General features: G+C 44.1%; 1 protein-coding gene across 4 annotated transcripts in view; it reads right to left on the reverse strand.

Moving 5' to 3' along the window:
* Positions 1–20338, reverse strand: part of Atp13a5 (ATPase 13A5) — a 128009-nt gene that overhangs the window by 24922 nt on the left and 82749 nt on the right. For all 4 annotated transcript variants that reach the window (XM_076548668.1, XM_042259124.2, XM_076548666.1 and 1 more), the window contains 8 exons: positions 17072–17196; positions 15854–16014; positions 14016–14132; positions 12828–12907; positions 10464–10506; positions 7458–7567; positions 3764–3860; positions 1196–1268 (listed from right to left, as the gene is read on the reverse strand). In XM_076548668.1, coding sequence (XP_076404783.1) covers positions 1196–1268; positions 3764–3860; positions 7458–7567; positions 10464–10506; positions 12828–12907; positions 14016–14132; positions 15854–16014; positions 17072–17196 — 806 coding nt within the window. The remainder of the gene's footprint in view (positions 1–1195; positions 1269–3763; positions 3861–7457; positions 7568–10463; positions 10507–12827; positions 12908–14015; positions 14133–15853; positions 16015–17071; positions 17197–20338) is intronic.

The raw sequence follows: 20338 nt of genomic DNA on the forward strand, positions 1-20338 counted from the left end.
ACTGCCAGGCTGAGAACTGTGGATGTTCATCTGCTTCCTTTAAAGTTGAGGACCATTGGACGTGACCTCCATAAAATGACCCTCATCAAGGCTCCTTATGTTTCCTAGTCCCAGTGTAAAGTTTATACTTGGAAAAGCCATTATTGTCACAGTTTTGTTATTTACATTTGTTATTTATATCTGTACATGCCATGTCTTGTTCCCAGGAGATATTTGCCATGGCCCTCGGCCCCTAGCACTGCCTCCTAGTACAGACTCTGGAATCTCCCGGGGTTCCTTCCCTTTCCAGCATCCTTCATAAATAAATCATTCAAATTGCTTAAAAATACCCGGCATCATACAATCACTATCACTGATTCAAAATTATTCAGTTAGATGAATACTAATAACATGTAGTAGAAAATATAAAATAGGCTTGGAATAGACACTTCAACCTAATAATCAAAATTGATATTACTTATATCATAGAGACTGGTAAATTTTATCACTGGGTAGATATAATAGATGGCTTCAATATCAGTTTTGTACTTTAAGATGCGGCACAAAATTGTCAAGGTTATTAATATCCTGAGACGCCTGATATTTTTCTGTTGTTTTTTCATAACACCTCACTGTTGAACAAAGAGAAAGTGACATTGCCATTCTTCTTCATGCTCTCTGTTGAGACAGTCACCTTTCTCGCTTATTAAGAGTTAGCATCAAGCCCTAGGTTCCTTGATCAAAAGTACTTTATCAGTGTCATCTCTAAAGAAGGAAGTGAGCAATAGCCAACGTGAGCCACACCTCGCTTCCGAGAGAACTGCACTAGAATAAAACATCAGCATTTTTTCTCACAAGTCAAGGACCTAGCAAAAAGCTAGTTTTCTATCAATGTAAAACAGAGTTGAATAATGGAAAGTGACCTTTGGGTCTAAAAAAAATCCTTTCTTGATTTCATACCCATTTTTCTATGGACAGGACACAAAATTATAAAGAACTAAGAATACGTTGACAAGTTCTTAAGGCAAAGACCTATTAATCATCAGGGTATTTTACTGCAGCTCTGGAGACCCCAAGTGTCCACTCACTCCTCATGGTACTTTAAATAAATTCTCAGACAATGAAGTTTTACTCATTATGTTCTCATTTTCTTATGATGTTCTCATTTGTATGTTTCGGGGACTTCACAAACAGACTTACATACATACCAACTTACTTGTTAAGCTGACCATCAGTGTGATGGCCACATCTTGCAAGAGATACTGGTAATTGCCAAAGATCTGTAGTTGCTGGAAAAAGAAAGAGCCAGTGTAAGTACCATGCCTGTTTTTGTAGCGTTTCTCACTCACAGTACTCTTTTTAAAGCAAAGTATGGACTGAAAACCATCAGTATCTCATTAGAATAAATGACCCCAGTAACTATTTTCTCAGTATTTAACTCATTTCTTTATCACCAGAGGCATAATCAGAACCCAGCCAGCCTCCTACTAGGCACGTTAGCCCTGGCAGGCATCATCGCACCCCTTACAGCTGAATTCTCAGCACAAGATGTAAAAGTCTGAAAGTTTCTAATGGGATTTTAAACAAAATTTAAAGTCAAGGCCCCAATTCATTTAACCGGTGTGGGTCTCCACTCTTGAGTATGGATTGAGTGACAACATAATGAAGTTGAAGTTCACTCACTGAACAAGGCTTTTCCCTACTAAAGCAGTGGTTCTCAACTATCCTAATTCTGCGACCCTTTGATAGAGTTCCTCATGTTGTGATGACCCCAACCATAAAACTACTTCGTTGCTACTTCATAACCATAATTTTGCTACTGTTAGGCATCATAATGTAAATATCTGTGTTTTCCAATGGTCTTGGGTGAGCCCTGTGAAATGGTGTCTTGACTCACAGAGAGGTCTCAACCTACAGGTTGAGAACCACTGCCCTAAGTAAACACACTGCAGACTCTAGTCTGCTGTCTCTCCTTCCTGAGGTCTGAGTACACACAGAATTTAGCTTTTCAGTTCACAATTTTGGAGCTGAACTCGTAAGGCCAAAAAGTCAAACCATTATTCTTAAGGAACGTCCTTGCTGGACCTTGAGCAGCCAGACCTGTGGACCTGCTTCGTAGCTAGTGACCGAATTCTACACTGTAATCTGACTCTGATGTGTTGCCAATGTCTGCATGTGAACGTACACTGGCCTTTCTAAAGGCTCTGTACTAGCTTCCAGGTTGAGGTACTCAGAGGACACACCCATCAGGCTCCAAGCAGCAGTGGACAACTGCTGAGTGGACTGATTTCAACTCTAACACAGGCACTACAGCTCTGTGCCCAGTTTTATGAAAACGTAGGAGCATTGTGCTTCCTGATCCCCAACTGTTCTTTATCTACCCTCCACTCTGAGTGTGTATGCGTGTGTGCGTACATGCGTGCGTGTGTGTGTGTGTGTGTGTGTGTGTGTGTGTGTGTGTGTATTGAACACATTCTGTGTGCACTTGCATGTGAAGGGGTATGTGTCTCATGTGGAGTTTGGAGATCAGGATCAGGTGTCTCCTCTATGGCTCTCCACCTTATTTTTTTTTATTTTTCGTTTTTAAGATGGTCACTCACTGGACCTGGAGCTCACCAGTTGGCTAAACTGCCTGGCTATCGAGTACCCAGGATCTTCCTGGGCCTGCCTTTCCTCACTGGAAGTATAAGATATATGTTACCAAGCCTAGCTTTTTTTAATGTGGGTGCTGGGGATCTGAACCCAGCCAGCACTCTGCTGACTGACTTATCTCCCTGCCCCCTGGTTACTTCCTCTTACCCTTGTCCCTGTGAGTGCGAAAATTACATAGGAACAGAAACACAAGGAAAACTGTCCATCAGCAGCCTCGGAGTTTTCAATAAGAACAGCTATCCTAGAACTGCGGAGACCTTGAAAATAGGTCACTAGCTTTTCAGAGGTGGGAGCTGGCCAAGGGCAAAACAAAAGCTTTGCAGTTTGGATGGAGGGAAGGTATGAGCGGGGCTTCCTGACCCCTCCCCACCTGCTGGCCATTTAGCCTCCCACGTGTGTCCTTGCCAGCAGTAGCCAACAAGATACCCTAGTCCCTGGTCTCCTCATTCACCTCTTAAATATCCTCCCGAAGCAATAAAACAGGTGAATTCCCTAAATGTCCTTTGAGTCTGTTGGGTCATTGTCTTGTAGAGCAAACTATGCTTGAAATAATGAAGATTATTTTTGAATCTATATACAGCTCCTCTATGCAGCTAACTTCTAAATAGTTATCACCATTTGTTTTTTAGAGTCCTTTGTAGTTTTAAGGAATGACCAATCTTTCACTGATGATGCATCTAACACTATTAAATTCTGAGTAGGTTCAGGAGCACAACCCCACTGTGGGAGATTTTCCAGCATTCCCATCCTTCAAAATCAAATTCAAAACCTTCTCTTCCTTTTCATCTCTTTTGAGTCTTTAACCAAAAATATTCCACAGTTGGAGGCAGATCCATTTCCTGCCAAGTTATATTTAGGCTGCTCTCAAACTCTGTTTATACCCCAAGGAGGAGACAGGGGATTGTGGAGGTCAAGAGTCTTCGGTTATCCTGAGAAAACCAATGCTCCAGACAACAGATCCAGAGCTACTCACTTCTAGCCTCAGGTTGCATGAAGCATACCGGTTCTCAAGTTTGTAGGCCACTGTTTCTGAGAAATTCCATGTATTTATAAACATTAAATAGGGTGTAGGATCCGCATCCCAAAGCTATAAATACAATTAGAACTGAGAAGAAATGATTTTAATTCATACCCAATAGAGAAGTGATGTTCCAATAAACTGGATGATGCCATACATGGTCAAGTACTTAAATACACCAAAAGATGAAACCAGCGCTGCTCGGCCCTCCCTATTCAGAACAAACAAACACAAAATCTGCTTATATAGGCCACACAGCTCCCAGTCTTTATATTTCAAAGGGAGTTCATTTAAATTTTTTTTCATTCTTTGACGATTTCACATATGTATATAATGTATATAATACATCTGGTAACTCATTGCTCTACCTTTCCATATCCCCTTCCCACCCTTGCTAGGACCCTTACCCCTTGCACAAAGTCCCCCTCCTACTTTTGTGTCTTCTGGTTATGATTTTTGTTTCTGCTTCGCTTTAAGCCATTCTATTATAGGTTTAACCAGAGGCACACATATGAGCATGAGAATGAAGCTAACCACTGAAGCATGAGTAACTCATCACTGATTACATCTCTGAAGACAGCCCTTGACTGGCATTAGAGCCTCATGAAGGTTGCCCAGGAGAGTTCATAACTAAATGTTTACTAGTTAGGTCTTTTGCATGCCCTATGCAGGTAACTGCAGCTGGTACAGCCATCTCTCACTCATCACATAGACATATTGTTGATCTCTTGCATTCTTTCTGCCCCCTCTTCCGTGATGTGAGTGAGCCATTAGAGGAGGTAATATGGGTGACCCACTTAAGGCTGAGCAAGGAGTTCATATTTAATAGCCTGTGGATATATACCCACTTAGCCATATATTCATTCTTTCAGCTTTTTTATTTTATGTTTACGGTGCTGGAAATCAAATCCAGGTCCTTCCACATGGCAGGCAAGCTCCTTCCACATGGCAGGCAAGCACTCTACCACTGAGCTATATCCTCAGGAAATTATTTTAATCTTTTCTTTTTTTGTATGTTTTATTGAATTTTTACTTGTACTATGTGTGTGTGTGTGTGTGTGTGTGTGTGTGTGTTACATGCATGTTAATATACAGGTATATACACACATATACATGCATGTGGAGGCCAGAATAGAATGTCACATGTCTTCTGTCACTCTTCACCCAGTGGCTTGAGACAGGGTCTCTCACTGAGTTGGAAGTTTGCTGTTTGGCTAAGTGGCTAGCTGGGGAGCTATTAGGGTCCAAGCTTTTTATGTCAGTGCTTGGGATTTGAATTCGGGTCCTTAAGCTTGCATACCACACATTCTGACCCCTGAGCAATATCTCTGAGCCCCTCGTTTTATTCATTGAACTCCTGATGTTTTTGCCTCCACCTCCTGGATTCTAGGATTACTGGCATCCACTGGTTTATGCAGTGCTTGCGAATCAAACCCAGCATCTTATCCATGACAGGCAAGCATTAACTAGTTAACTGTATCCCATGACCTATTTAAACCTTCATTCATTTCTTCCTTCTCTTACTCAATCCTTAATTCCCCCTTGAATTCTTGACCCACCTTTACTTAGGTCTTATGAAGTACCAATATTACACCAAAAGTCATTATAAAAGGATATGCAATGAGTCAGGCTCTGCCCATTCTGTGAAGTAAGAATATTATTGTGTATATTCTAAGCATAATGCAGCATCATGATAATCTGCCAGGTCAAGCATTGACTTGATCCTAATTTCTTTTATTTCAACATGTGCCTCCTGAAATTGAGTGGTTTTAGCGGCTCTCAGACACATGAAGCTAAAAGATTAGTACTCATGAAATATGGAAGCAACTCTTAACATTTGAGTTCTAATGTTTTTGCCATATGTGATATTCCTAGAAGTAACCAAGGTAATATTCTGAACTGGAGAAGAGATCAAAAGATCAAGACCACTGTAGAAACTCTGACTTGGAAATTGCATACTCATCCTTTGTGGGGAAATGTCCTTTAGCTGAGGTTTGTTGGATGGTAGTGGATCAGAGGACAGTGTGAGAACATAGCATGATAGTTCTACAGCTTCCTCTTGCCAGGGCAGACATGAGCCCACATGGGTTTAGCTTTGTTTCTAGTCCCTAGTGACATGAGCACCTGCTCAGCTCAAAGATGTTATAACTCTACAGAAACATAAACTGGCAAACCTGGAAGCCAAACTACTAACTACTTGCCTCAGGCAAGATGAGTGTTAGGTTGGGAGATGGGCCAGGGTACTTCAGGCAGATGTTTCCCACCAGGCTGTGAACAGCTAGCGTTTGTTTTCAACAAAGGATGGAGGAGAAAGCAGGCTGAGAAAAGAATGCAAAGCCAGGATTGTTTTCCCAAGCCTGACATAAACATTATGATTTCATCTTTTTTCCCCCTGCAGTTGTATATAATTTCAAGAAAATTAAGACAGCCAGATTCAAACAAAGTACGAATCATGGTTCTGAGGGCAGGATAAAAGCTGTCTTCATGAGCTTCCAGGATTGCTGCTACTCTTAATGATTATGAATTTTAGTAGCTCATATATCTATCTGTACATCCTGCAGCCATCCATCTAATGTTCTGCTATACTGAGCTTAGAGTTAGATGCAATGCTTGATTCAGAATTGAAAACAGATAGCAGCTTTTCCCTCAAGGACTTGAACTATAACAACCCGTGGCTTACACTCTAAAGAACGACAAGAGGCCTGTGGACCTAGATCTACTCATGTATGACTTATACCTCATCGCCCTCTGGAATTCTTTCTCAGGAATAAACAGGTGTGGAGAATACCAAAGGATAAAACGAGCCTAAAAGAGCCGAACACTGAACCGTATCTAATTTTCTGAGGCTATGGAATGTAGAGGAAAAGAAAGTCTACCCTGAAGTATTAACAAAAAGCCATCTGCCCCTAACAAATTTTATATCATTACTTGTATTCTAAACCAACATACTTCATTCTAAATACATTCTAGATACACAATACATTGGGTCACAATCATGCTTTGGGAGTACAGGGGGTGGTGGTCCTCAAGGGTACAGAAGAACACAGGTGTAGATAACCAGGGACGAAGGACATGTGACCCAGCTGCTTGGCTGATGTGCAGGAAGGACAGGGTATTTCAGGCTTGATGACCTCCTATCAGTCACCTTGTTCTCTCAGGCACCAAGAAACATGGTGGTGAACCTTTCAGTGTAAGCTGAGTGACGACTTCCAGCACACTGGCCATGGAGATGCCCCCGTTACCCCCAGGTATTAGAGGAACAGCAGGGAAAAGATACATGAACAAAATATAAAACAGGATGCTTTCTTCTTCATGACACTTAAAATGTAGGTAGAAATGAGATCAGAAATGGGTGCAGTAAAGGAAAGCAAATACATGTTCCCCCCTTCCCCTTCTCCAACATCATCCTGGATGCTTTTGGATTTTTATTTTAGAGTTATACAATAGTATTGTGGAAAGCTATCTAATAATGTATTTTCATCTACCCCCAACTCCTGGTAAAACATCAGAGAAGGCTTGCAGGATAGGAAAGTAAAAGAAAGAGAAGACACGCAATCACGTTTTAAATGCCAAAGTGAGCTTTTAGAATCTACCTGACGCACCCATCTATTTCTTAAAACTCATTGAAAGTCAACTTTTTGTGGCTCTGTCGGTGTTTTCAAGCAACAGGTATCATTCTGTGATTAATGGTCAGCAGTACTAGACCCACACCTGCTCTGGCCTTATGACTTGAAGCTAGTGTCCAATTCTATTTCCACAGTCAGACAATGAGCCACGGTGATGAGGTAGAGAAGGAGATGCAGCTTACCTGATGAGATGAGGCACACACTCGATATTGGCTGTTTTCGAGGTGAAGGGAGATGCCACGGATGCTTCCTGTTCTGATAGCGAGATGCCTGCATGAGCCATTTTCAAAGCCTGGAATGATCCATCCAAGTCAAACCATGACTCCTCAGATCAGACTCTTACTACTCAAATACCAAAGCTATTTGTCAAATGTCAGTCCAACACCATGTGTGTGGTAGTTCGAATGTCATTGGCCCCCATAATCTCAGGGAGTAGTACTATTAGGAGGTGTGGCTTTGTTGGCGTGAGTATGCCTTGCTGGAGGAAGTGTGTCACTGTGGGGGCTTTAAGGTTTCCTATGCTCAGGATACCACCCAGTGTCTCAGTCGATTTCCTGTTGCCTACAAGATGTAGGACTCTCAGCTATTCCTCCAGCTGAGTCCCGTCTACATGCCACCATGCTCCCCGCCATGATGATAATGGACTGAGCCTCTGAAACTGTAAGCAAGCTACCCCAATTAAATGTTCTCCTCTATAAAAGTTGCCATGATCATGGTGTCTCTTCACAGCAATTAAAAACTCTAACTAAGGAACTGTGCCTGTCCATAGTCACATCTCTGTTCATGCTATCCCTTCATCTATATACCCTGTCTCCCCTGGCCCATAAAGTCACCACGAAAGAGAAACTGACTATGCCACGATCCATAGTAGGAGAGAGAGAGAGAGAGAGAGAGAGAGAGAGAGAGAGAGAGAGAGAGAGAGTCTGTGTGTATGTGTGTGTGTGTTTCTGTGTGTGTGTGTGCTTCCACACGTGTACACATAATGTACCATCTGTGTGGCATGCATACAGAATCAGGAAATGGAAGCACTCATTCAAAGTCTATAAAAGGATGACAGAAGGGTTGGAGAGATGATGTCACAGTGGGTCCCAACCTTCCTAATGCTGTGACCCTTTAATACAGTTCCTCATGTAGTGCTGACCCCAACCATAAAATTGTTTTTGTTGCCACTTCATAATTGTAATTTTCTACTATTATGAGTCATAATGTAAATATCTTATATGCAGGATATCTGATATGGACTCTTGTGTGTGATAAGGTTGTTCGTCGCAAAATGCATTGAGACCCACAGGTTGAGAAACAACCTGACTTAGTAGCTAACAGCCCATACTACTCTTTCAGGGAACCCAAGTCTAGTTCCTCCCACATTGGAAGGCTCACAGTTATCTGTAGTTCTGTCTCTATGGTATCTGGACCTTGCAGGTACTTTCTCTCTCTCTCTCTCTCTCTCTCTCTCTCTCTCTCTCTCTCTCTCTCTCTCTCTCTCTCTCTCTCTCTCTCACACACACACACACACACACACACACACTTGCACATACTGAAAAACAAAATAAATCGTTTTAAAAGGATGACAGAATTTGGATGGCCATTGGGGACTTCCAATATCTCAGTTCTTATTCTTAGCAGGTCCATCTTAATGGAAAAACAGGGAAGGGGAAAGATATCTAACACCAACTTTCTCAGCTGATTGATCCAGCCAATTGGCTAACTGCTGGTAAAGAGTGTAGAGCGGGTAGCATCACCACTAGATGCCCAAATCAGGCCACATATGCCCACATGCACATGGTGGTGGTACATGTGTTGCTTCACAGATATGAGGGCTCTTTCTTCTCATATGAAGCCTAAAAGCTGTCCAGCGAACACACAGCAGAATAGCCCACAGACAAGCCACAGAAAGCCTATAACCTCTCAGGAATCGTATGCCTGTGAAATGAGATTTTGTATTCAGGTTGCTCTACAGTGCTTGGTTGCATGGTTTGGTATGCAGTAGATTCCAGCCAGCTCTATAAATCTTAGAACATCGCCACACTCCTCTTTTCTCCCTTAGTGTTTTCTACCTCTATTATGCAATTTAAGATCATCTGCCATATGTCAGGGTTAATTTTATGCATGATTTCTCCATCAGATGATTGCCTTTTGGGCGAACAGAGACTGTCCTTTTGATATTTTTGTTTTGCTGTAAATGTCACATACTTAATAGCAGTAAGTATTCACCCTAGGTTGAATGAGTGGACTAACAACTGTATTCTCATGAAACACAGGTGGAAATTTTTATCCTAAGTCTTTAAGTATGAACACACTTTTTTTTTTCACAAACACTGGAGAAAATATTTAAGAGGAGAGTAAAATGAATGGCCAGATCTTAAATATCCAATAAGCTTTTAGATACATACAGATATAAAGAGTATAAAGCAGTTTCCTTTTTCCTCTGTCCCTCTCCCTCTTCCCTCTCCTCCTCTTCTCTCTCCTCTTCTGTTTTGCGCTATTTTGATGGGTTCAGCATCACACACGCTAGGCAAGCGCTCTCCTATTCTACTGTAACCTCAGCCCTGTTCTTCAATTCCTGTTCCGCACTTACCTATTAAAGTACATATATAGTCCTCAAAGCCAACCACTATTTCACCCACATCTTCCAAAGCCAGAATATAAAATACATACTCCCCTCCTGCTGGGAATGAAGAATAACCTGAGACTCATTTAATTTTAGTTTTGCTATAGTGTGTAAAAACCATACCATTTAGGATTTCATAACAATTTGGGAGAAACTAATTTTCAAAAATTAACCTCAGAGTGGGTTTGGTGGGGATAAATGCAATTCACACGTAATTAAAAACTTCATGAGTTTCAACCTTTTTCCTCGCCAAGGCATTACCAGCTGTGTACCCTGTGAGAAAGCATGCCCCCTCCCAGAGGCTTCCTTTCCTTATAAGTGACAATAAAGGCTTAAACCAGATAATTTTGTAAAGTCCACAGTGGGTCTAAACTTGGGGAGTGTCAGCAGGTCACTTTATTATTCTGGGGATTGCCAGAAGACAGCTGAAGTGGCAGCACCTCTTTCTGTTGCTCAGAGAAGGGTAAACATGAGCCAGTGGCTGCTGGAGGAGGAATGAAGAGGCCCCTGGGTTCCTGGGGGACTCAAGAGTGATTCTGAAGTGCTTCCTGTGTTAGCGGAAGTCATGGGTACTCACCCCACAGTCATTGGCTCCATCTCCACACATGCCCACGTAATAACTATAGAGGAAAAGATACAACAATCAACAGCTCAGAAGTTCTCCTGAATAATTTCCATTATAACTAACTCCTGTGCGGTGTGTGTGTGTGTGTGTGTGTGTGTGTGTGTGTGTGTGTGTGTGTGTGTGTGTGCTGAACAGATGTGGAATCAAGAAAATGACTTGGGGAATCTTGGTTCAAGACGGAAAAGTCCCCCAACTTAATTTGTCTCAATCACTGAAATGACAGTGATAACACCATGGACATCAGCCATGACAGTAATCATGCATTTGAAAAGAAAGTCAGGTTGATTATGTCCTGCTCAAGGACATTTCACGCTCAAGGACATGGAGTCATGATTATAGCACTTCTCACTCAGCCTAATAGGCAGAGCACAGCCTCACCTGGCCAAGTTGCTCTCACTACTGCTGAATGCTCAGTTCCAACATTAGGAGGAAGAGTCCCTGGCACATGGTTTGGCCAATACAACCAGAGCATACACATGTTCTGGATGCGTCTCAGGGTGGCGGTGAGGTAATGTGTACCCCATGTATATCAGCTTGGTGTGTAACCAGGGTCTAAATGGAAGGACGAATTTAAAGTTGCTGCCAGGGGGAAGGGATTTCTTATGCAGAGTGCACTGGGCCTTCTATTACAAGTGAATGAATGGCATTATTATCAACAGTGGTCATGGCAATGCTTTAAATGATTCGGTGACATTTTCCAAAATCACACCATGAGTCATCAAAGTGAAGTTCTGTTAGAAGATCCCCTAAGAAGTCACCCTTTGACCTTCTCTATAGTTCGAATGTGGTCCAATGTGGACCAGTTCGGCCTAAGGCTGGGCTAGTGACATCACAAGCATTTGCACACCATGTCATAGTGTCGTCACTACCCGTGGTCATCTAATCGACTTCCTTCCTCAAGACTTAAAGCCCATGATGAGTGTCTGCATCACACCAGGGATCTGATATCTCCCAATGTTTCCTGGGTTTAGAAAGAGAGCTTGATCTGCATTGCCAAGGGTAGGTAGAGCTGTAAAGGGGATGACGTGTAACCAAGAAGTCAGCTCATTCTGTCCCTGTATGTATCTTCCTATGCTAATTGTGTTTCAGGGGGACATGGCTTTCAAAGCATCACCCAACAATGTTTCTCAGGCATTTGAAACAGGGAAAATGATTCTCTTTAGCCAATGCCATGTAACAAATGACCGTGTGAATGAGCTAGCCACTTACATCTGGCCACTTATGCAGTCTGGAAGCATAGGGAAACTAATGGGAGGCATTTGAGACTTTGTTATGAAGCTCAGCCAATAAAATCTGATAGTGAGAGGCAGTCTCCTGATTCCGACATGAGGAGGAAGGAACAATTACCTTGTTTCACTACTTGTATCTGTCTGAAACCTTCAGGCTAGAAACCGTAACACTTTCAGCAAGTAATGAATAGGTAGGTCTGACCTCAGCAAGAGCTTTCACGTTCAGACATGACTTGGTCGTCAGTGCTCCGAGAGAGTGTTGAACCTGCCCTCTGTCTCTGGTCCCTGCCAGCTGCCATTTCACTCATGCCCAGTAGCTCTGAAATGACCACTTATCCCTTACTGGATCAAGCAGACGACTTCTGGAGAGAACACACACACTGCCACCTTTCCCATTCTGACCCTCATTATTTCTCCTCTTTGCATGTAAGCAGGCAGTCTTCCTGCGAGATAGGCTTCACGGGCCACAAAGGGAGTGTTCTTTTGGGGGTAGCAGGTGTCTAAAATGGGTCTCCATTGTCCCCACCTCCTGCAACTCATGTCATTGTGAAATCCACTCCCTTGAGTATGGGCGGGACCTAGTGACTTGCTTCGAAAGAAAAGAAGGCAGCCAACTCTTCTAAGATTAGGGAAATAGGAACAGTAACACTATCCCTCCCTGCCCCCCTTTTCCCTCCGTCCCTTCTATACCTCTATCATTAATCTTGTTTTCTCACTCTACCTATGGATATCAGCCTCTTTCCCATGAAATGGCCCACATCTCAAGGAGCCGAGAATGGCTTCTTCCAAGGATCAGTAAAAACCAGTGTCTCCATTCCAACACAGGAAAGGAGCTTACGCATGTGAGAGGTGGTGGCAGAGCCATCCCCCAAGCGCCACCAGACTCCATGTCTGGCTAACACCTGGTTTTGTCCCTTCATAATTACACCCTTGGTTCAGGAACCAAGGCTTACCTGAGCCACATCTGGATACCTGATCCATAGAAACATAAACCAAACCAATGGCGTTACCCTCAGACACTAGGGGGTAGGCAGCTAGGCAGCCGTAGAGGACACCGCCATGGCCTCTTTTTCCACCTGTCACTTACTTTAATTTCTGAAACTCTTCCACGAGGCTTGATTTCTGCCCAGGAGACATCCTTGCAAAAATGGTGCCATTAACCAGAATCTAAAGAGAAAGACAATCATCGTAGCAAGCTTAGGAAGGAGACTGCTTCAGAAGTGAAAATCCTGAAAAGTCATTCCTGGCCATTGATTCAGCACCGCACTGGGCGTGTGACATTAGACCCAAAGCCAGGAATCAGAATGAGAGATTTAATGGTTTAATATTGAACTTGAAGTCCTCCAACACAGCTCCATTACTTTCTTTGCTGGACCCAATTACTTTTTTTTTTTCTTTTCCCCGGAGAAGGGGTAACGTCTCATTAACATAGCAACTAAGAGGCACATGAGCAATCAGACGGAGTGAAGTTCTTTGGGAAATGCAGCTCATCTCATTGTACACTGCTGCCACAGACAGAGAAGAGAGCAACTGATGAGTCCAACTCACTGTGCAAGCCTTAGATCAGTGACTTAACCTCTCTGAGTTTCAGATTCCCATCTCCACAACAGGGCCTGGAATAAGAGCTTTCTCAAAACCTTTAGCTCCCACATTCTTCAGTCCTTGACTTACCAAGGAGGGTAAGGTGGCAGATTATTTTAGACTCTGCTAACAGATGGTTGCAACCCTCAGCTTGGATGCCCCGTCTCTCCACCACACTGACAGCGCAACCCTGTTCGGCACTATTTTAAAGCAGGACGCACAGAGGACAAGATAATAAATGATTCTGAAAATAAACCCTGGTGCTTTTTGCTTCCTTCTGCTGTGATTGAAGACTCCAGGCAGCAGGGGAAGGGAGTTCCACCTGACACAGGCTAGTGGCTTTCAGAGAGACTGATGTACAAGGAAGGCTGATGTGTGGATCTACTAGGAAGTTGTGCCAGGCAGGGAACGGAGAGGCGGGGGCGCGGGGGGGGGGGGGGGGGGGGGGGGAGCTGAGCTTGGGCTGGCCACGGGGGTGAGCGTGGCTATCAGCACTGAAGACTGAAGGGTCATGGCTGTCTGCACAGGGTCTGGTGGGTTTAGACAGGTCCAGGAACCTCCTGGAAAGCCAAGGTGCTTTCAGCGATGCACATTCCCAAACCCAAGTCCACCTCAGTGACCTTTCACTTCTTTAATCTCTGCGTTCCACTCACTTGGAGACCCTGACAATGCACCGCATTCCATCAGCACTTACTTTGGGCAGCATGCTGTAGAAATGCTGAAACAGCACTTGGTATGACTTCCCACTCATGGCAAAATGGTAACCTTTCCCACCAGGTGCAGAACTGTTTCCGATATCGATGTAGGTTTCCTAAAATCAAAAGACATTGTTTCCGCAGGGGCTGGTAAGCGGTGCCCGCTCCCCCGTGATGCACGGAGGAAGAAAGTGAATTTGTGTTGCACAAAGAAATGAGCATCAGCAAGTGCGGGAGGGGTCATTTGCCCCTGGAACCTCAACCTGCGGGAAGAAGACAAGCAAAATGCCCCGCCCCCAGAATTATATAAATACATGATGCTCTAACAGCTTTCATCCTTTCCTGTGATTGTGCCTTCACAGCAAGGTGCCAAGAATGTCTCTAGACTTCCTCCTCCTGTACCTTTGTGATTCCTAAGGTCTTGTTCCATTCATTGACTCGGTTTCTTCAGGGCAAGAAGGCATAGTTGGGTTCTTTGTACCTAGCTCTTTCCTGTGTCTGGCTTCTGAATTTTGTTTGACCCTACTAAAACAGGGGACCCCTTCCCTCATGGTGCCCAGAGCCTCTCCCACACCTAGGTTATCATGCACCATTATCACACGTTCCAAGACCCTTCCCTCCCGGCCACTTGTAGGTCCCCCCTCGACTGTGCTCCATCCTGGCTGACAGCACAAGACGACGCGTTTGATGATGACAATCGGCTCCTCCCGGCAGTCCCTGACAATGGCTTCTCCCAAGATTTATCGGCAGGCTTTACCTTTCCATAGGACCGGACTTAAACATACAGGAGGTGCAAATATTTTATTCATTAGAGACATACATATCAGAGATAACATTGTGTTTAGCAGGGGGAGGAGGGAACTCCTGCACAGAATCGACAGGAGGGGAACCCACCCTCCTCTTGCCTGGCAACCACAAACCACTAAAACAAGACAGGAATCCCTTGGCTTATAGGAAGATAGGGGAAGTGCCCGAGGTGAGGAGACAGGCTGAGGCTATGATGTAACTGAGGCTGGACCTCAGATGAGGTATTAATCTCATGGATGTGAGCACAGACAGGCTGGTTGTTAAATTAGTGAAGGCCCAGCGTTCTGTAGCACAGTGAGATGCAGACGCTGTATGAAGCAAGCAGGTTCCCAATGAAATGACTACTAGAGAGCCGTAGAAGGTGCCAGAGAGAACCGCCATCTTTCATAGCGTCCGGGAGTGGAGGTTATGTCAGATTAACCCATCTCCATGACCCAGGGCCACTCTTTATGTGTCAGTCTGTGGGCTGCACCCAAGTCCCCTGTCTAGGTAACAATGTCAGAAGCTGTTCAGCCTGGAACCAAGAAGCATCTCTGTAATTCCTTGCTGGAAGGACCATGCTTTGGAGTGACACAAAAGCGAGTGTCGGGCCATGGTCCTTCTCACATGGGAGAGTTTTTCTCAGACAAGCCAACAGGAAGCTTGCTTTCTGGAAAGCTCTACCTTGGTCAGCTTTCCGGCAAGGTGCCATGCCATGTGGATGTATGTGTGGAATCAGAAACCCTGATCTGGTGTCTGCCATGTGGCTCTCAGTGTGGCTCGCCAGTTATTTCCTTCCTATGCAGGGACTCTGACTCAATTGCTGCAGCCTGCGGTAGGAAGGGAGTTTGCAAACTCCCCAGGTGATCATGTAAGGCAGGGTTTGCAAAACATCACTGGAAACACTTTGCATGGTGTCGCACTCGAGACACACGGCACACACCTGAGGGATTGTGACTATGATAACTTCCAGGACTCAGATGGTTATGCCATGCCAGGGCTGTGCTCCACAAACCCAGGCCCAGCCAGGGGTCTTTGAACATCTGCTTACCTTCTTTGCAGAGCCGGGCTCTTGGGTCCCCACCAGCTGCCAGGTCACAGAGGCAGGAAGAAGGTCTCCTGGCTCATTAGCCTCGATAATGATGACCTGGCTGCCCATAGGAATCATTTCGGAATTCTTAGCCACAGTGATGGCAGTTTGAAGATTGTCACCTAGATGACAAAGAGACTTTAAGGACAACCCTATCAGCCACCAGAGCGAAGATGTCTCTCCTTCCCTTTGTTGCTGCTCACTGAATATATTTAGTGTTTTCTTTGCTGTTTCATAACTACCTTTCCTCCTACCCAAGTGTATGCCTTTAGTGAGCAAACACCTAGTTCAACATCTCTCCCACTGTGTATTTCCAAACCACGCATAAAGGAACGAAGACATGTGAGAGCTCTTTATGACTAATATCGAGATAACAGATAGCTCTCAGTGGTGAACACATGGCTCCAGGCTGAAATCACAGTGTGTCCTAAGGATGTACTAACCACAAGAGGAAACACTGAGGACCGGGTGACACTTGGGTTTGCTTACCACGCACGATGCCTGGCCATCTGTCCCATGTGTAAAACTGCTCTCTCTCTCTCTCTCTCTCTCTCTCTCTCTCTCTCTCTCTCTCTCTCTCTCTCTCTCTCTCTGTCTCTCTCTCTCTCTCTCTGTCTCTCTCTCCCTGTGTGTGTGTGTGTGTGTGTGTGTGTGTGTGTGTGTGTGTGTGTGTGTGTGTGTGTGTGTTCATATATGAGGTCAGAAGGGTCTTCCTTAACCATGCTCCATTTTGTTTTCTTTTTTCTTTTATAACAGAGTCTCCCACTGAACCAAGAACTCCTTGATCTGCCCAGCAAACCCCCAGCATTCTCCTCCTGTCTCCACCTCCCAGCACAGAGATTCAGGCCTGAGTCACCTCGCTTTGTTCTTTTTTTTCACATGGCAGCTGGCTCTCTGAACTCAGCTCCGCTTGCATAACAAGCCCTTAACTGACTGAGTCATGGCTCCAGCCTGTGTACAAATATTTCTACTCATAGAACCCTGAATAGGATGAGCGGTAATGTGCAGAGAATAGGATCCAGTCACTGCCTCAAAAAAAAAAATGCTGCTCCTGCTTGCATGTACTGCCAGGGAGGCAGGGCCATGCAGCACAGGTCTCCTCGACCTCAGTCCCATGGACTTGCTCAGGTCACACTTCTTTTCAGCGTGCTCCTTGCTGGGCTCCGGAACCCCACGTACCTGTAATCATCACAGTCCTGATGTGGGCCTCACTCAGCTCCTTCAACACGGGCTTTGTTTCTTTCTTCAAGCGATTCTCCATGATGAGAAGTCCCAGAAATGCCAACTCGGACTCCACTGTCTCCCTTAGGATTCAGGAGAAAAATCAAGATTTTCAGGGGTAGCAGTGTGGTGCTCATGGCTGATTTAGTTCTTTTCCTCAGAACCTCGATCTACATTTTATTAATGTACACACATTAAAAAAGAAAAGAACCAGCAGCTTATAATGAAAGTCAGTGGTCCTGTCCCCATACCACCCTTTATCTCTTCCCCCAAAACAATCACTTCTAGTTTCCACCTACATCTTAAAAATGGTGTTCTTTTCTTCTCATTCTTGTTTTTAATTGTTAACTATGTAAAGTTTTTAATCTCCAAAATCTTTCAATATTTTTCCCTTGACCTTATATTTAAAAAAAATTTTTTTTGTTTGACAGTCACCAGTCACTGGGAGCATTCTGCATGAATGTCATCGCTACCACAGTATCTTATGTTCAGACTGTACACTTTAAGCACTAAACTGTATTTAACTTGGGCATAAAATTAATTAAAATTTTCTTACTAATGAGAACTGAAAACTCACCAGTTAATTCTGCTTATTGTTTATGTGTATGCATGTGTGCATGTAGGTGTGCGAGTGTACTCTGTTTATTGTGTATGTGTGAGTGTACATGTGTTCACTTGTGTGTGGGTGTATGTGTGGGCAAATGTGCAGGCTTTTTCTGCCTTAGTTTTCTTTGGTGATAAAACCTCTCACTGGATGTTGGGGCTTGCCCCTAACGCTAAGTCAGTGATGCTCAGGGATCTGTCTAGTTTGCTTCATCAGTGTTGGGATTACAGATGAATAGGACTTTTTATGTGGGTGCTGAGGACCGAACTCAGGTCCTCACGCTTGTGTGGCAAGCACGTTCTCCACTGAGCTGTCTGTCCAGCCTCTTTGCTTGTTTTTGCTAGATCCATAAAGTGCTTTATTTTAACAGCATCATGGAAGTGGAATTGTTTTATATTTTTTATATTTCATTTTATTTTATTTGAGGCTGTGTTTCTCAATGTTTAGAATTTACTGTCCTGTTTTTTGTTTGTTTGTTTGTTTGTTTTGTTTTGTTTTGTTTTGTTTTAACTCAGAGATCCAGCTTCCTATGCTTCCCAAGTGCTAGGATTAAAGGCATGCCCCACCACACCTGGCTTCCTTTTATTTCTCTGGGAATGTTTTTCTCTGTGTCTGTTTTTAATTTCTTATTTATTCCATTATTTTATTGTACATTTAGGACAGGTGGTGGTAGGGCAGCTTTTAATCCCAGCACTCAGGAGGCAGAGGCAGGCGGATCTTGGTGAGTTCGAGGCCAGCCTGGGCTACAGAGCGAGATCCAGGAGAGGCTCCAAAGCTACACAGAGAAAAACCAAAATAATAATTAAAAAAAAAAAAGAGGCTTGAATGCCTTAGAGTTGCCTGGAGTCCAAGGCATACCCCTTCCCTCATAAATCAGATCCCCAGTACTGCTGTCTGTTGTTTGTTTGATCCCAAGTGAATTACAGAAGAAGAGGAGGAGGAGGAGGAGGAGGAGGAGGAGGAGGAGGAGGAGGAGGAGGAGGAGGAGGAGGAATTGTTTTACAAAACCTGGACATATTAAAGCACACAAGTTTATAAGTTCAAACCCATACCCACCTATATAACCATCACCCTCATCAAAAGAGGAGATATTCCAGTCACCTCCAGAGATGTCCTCCACTCCCAGTTCTGTCCCTTTTTTGGGACAAGAACATTTGAGATACCCTCTTCTAGCAAAATTGTAAATGTGCAACACACTACTGTTAACATGAGGCAGCGTGCAGCAGAGCAGATCTCCAGAACTCATGACCTTTTGGAACTAAAACTTTCAGCCATTGACCTTCCCTCTCCTCCAAGCCTTGGATGAACCACTTTACTCAATCTAGGAGCCTCTTTCAGGTACTTGGTATAAGTGGGATCAGGTGCTATTCGTCCTCTTCCTCTGACAGGTATATTTCAGTGGGCATCTTGTCTTCCATGCTAAGACATATTGCCTCAGATGGCAGGATTCCAACCTTCTTCTCCACACCACGCCCACTTCCCCCCCAAATCTTCCCTAGAGTTTATTTTTAAAAAATAGCAGAGGCCACTGACCATCTGCAAATAGTCTATAGGTGTATCTCACTAATCCATCTGTCTTCACGTTGAAAGATAGGAGCCTTTTCTATGGGGCCTTCACAGGGGCCTGAACACCTTTGGGATCCTAAGCTGGAACTGAAGCTTGGGCCTGAGCTGGAGCTGTGGCCTTTGCTTTGGTTGGAGTCTTGGGCTTTAGTGGGCAGCACCTGTGACCCTTGGCCATGCAGCCTCGAATCTACTTCTCGAGCTGGGGGTGAGCCACCAAAGCAAGACGGCTCAGTCTGTGGTTGGGAACCTTTAGCATCTTGGGCTTAGGCACCTTGGGCTCCACAAAAGCCTTACTGTTCTCTGCTCGTGAACTCATTGCCTTCACATCTGCCTGCATCTCCTTCAGGCCTTTCATGCTGTGCTTGGCAAAGCCCATGTTACTCAGGAACTTGGCGTCGACCCCCTTAAGCAATTTACCTCTTTGTAACTGGGGTTTCTTAATTCCATTTCTGTGCCCTTTTCAGGATTGGTTGTGTGTGGTATGGTTCTTGGACTTGGCCATATCTGCACAGTAACTCATGGCTCCCTGAATTCCCTTCTTTTGAATGGCTAAATGATATCCCATTGTGTGTATATACTATATTTTCTTTATTAATTCATTGATGGACAGTTACATTGTTTCCATATTGTGGCTATCATAAACAATACTGCAAAGAATGTGGGATGTTAGGTGTCCCCTTGAGATCCAGGCTTCAATTCTTTTGTGTGCAGACATAGGATTAGGGGGTGCTGGTTTATAAATCCATCATCTTTGTAACTCATTTCTGAACCTGTGCTCTGTTTTCCATAGCAGTTACATAATTTTCCACTCCCATTAACAGTGTGCTAGGTTCCAGCACCCCCACACCCTCATAACACTTCAGTCAGCCATCTTTTTTAAAGATTCACTTATTATTATTTTATGTGTGTGAACTTTTGCCCACATGTAGGTATGTGCACAACATGTGCCTGATGCCAGGAAAGTCAGAAGATGGTGTCAGATCCCCTGGAACTAGAGTTATGGATGGTTGTGAGAGGCCATGTAGTGTTGGGATCTGATCCCTCAAGAGAGCAGG

Source organism: Peromyscus maniculatus, chromosome 12 (genome assembly GCF_049852395.1).
Source record: "Peromyscus maniculatus bairdii isolate BWxNUB_F1_BW_parent chromosome 12, HU_Pman_BW_mat_3.1, whole genome shotgun sequence".
In the NCBI taxonomy this organism is placed as follows: domain Eukaryota; kingdom Metazoa; phylum Chordata; class Mammalia; order Rodentia; family Cricetidae; genus Peromyscus; species Peromyscus maniculatus.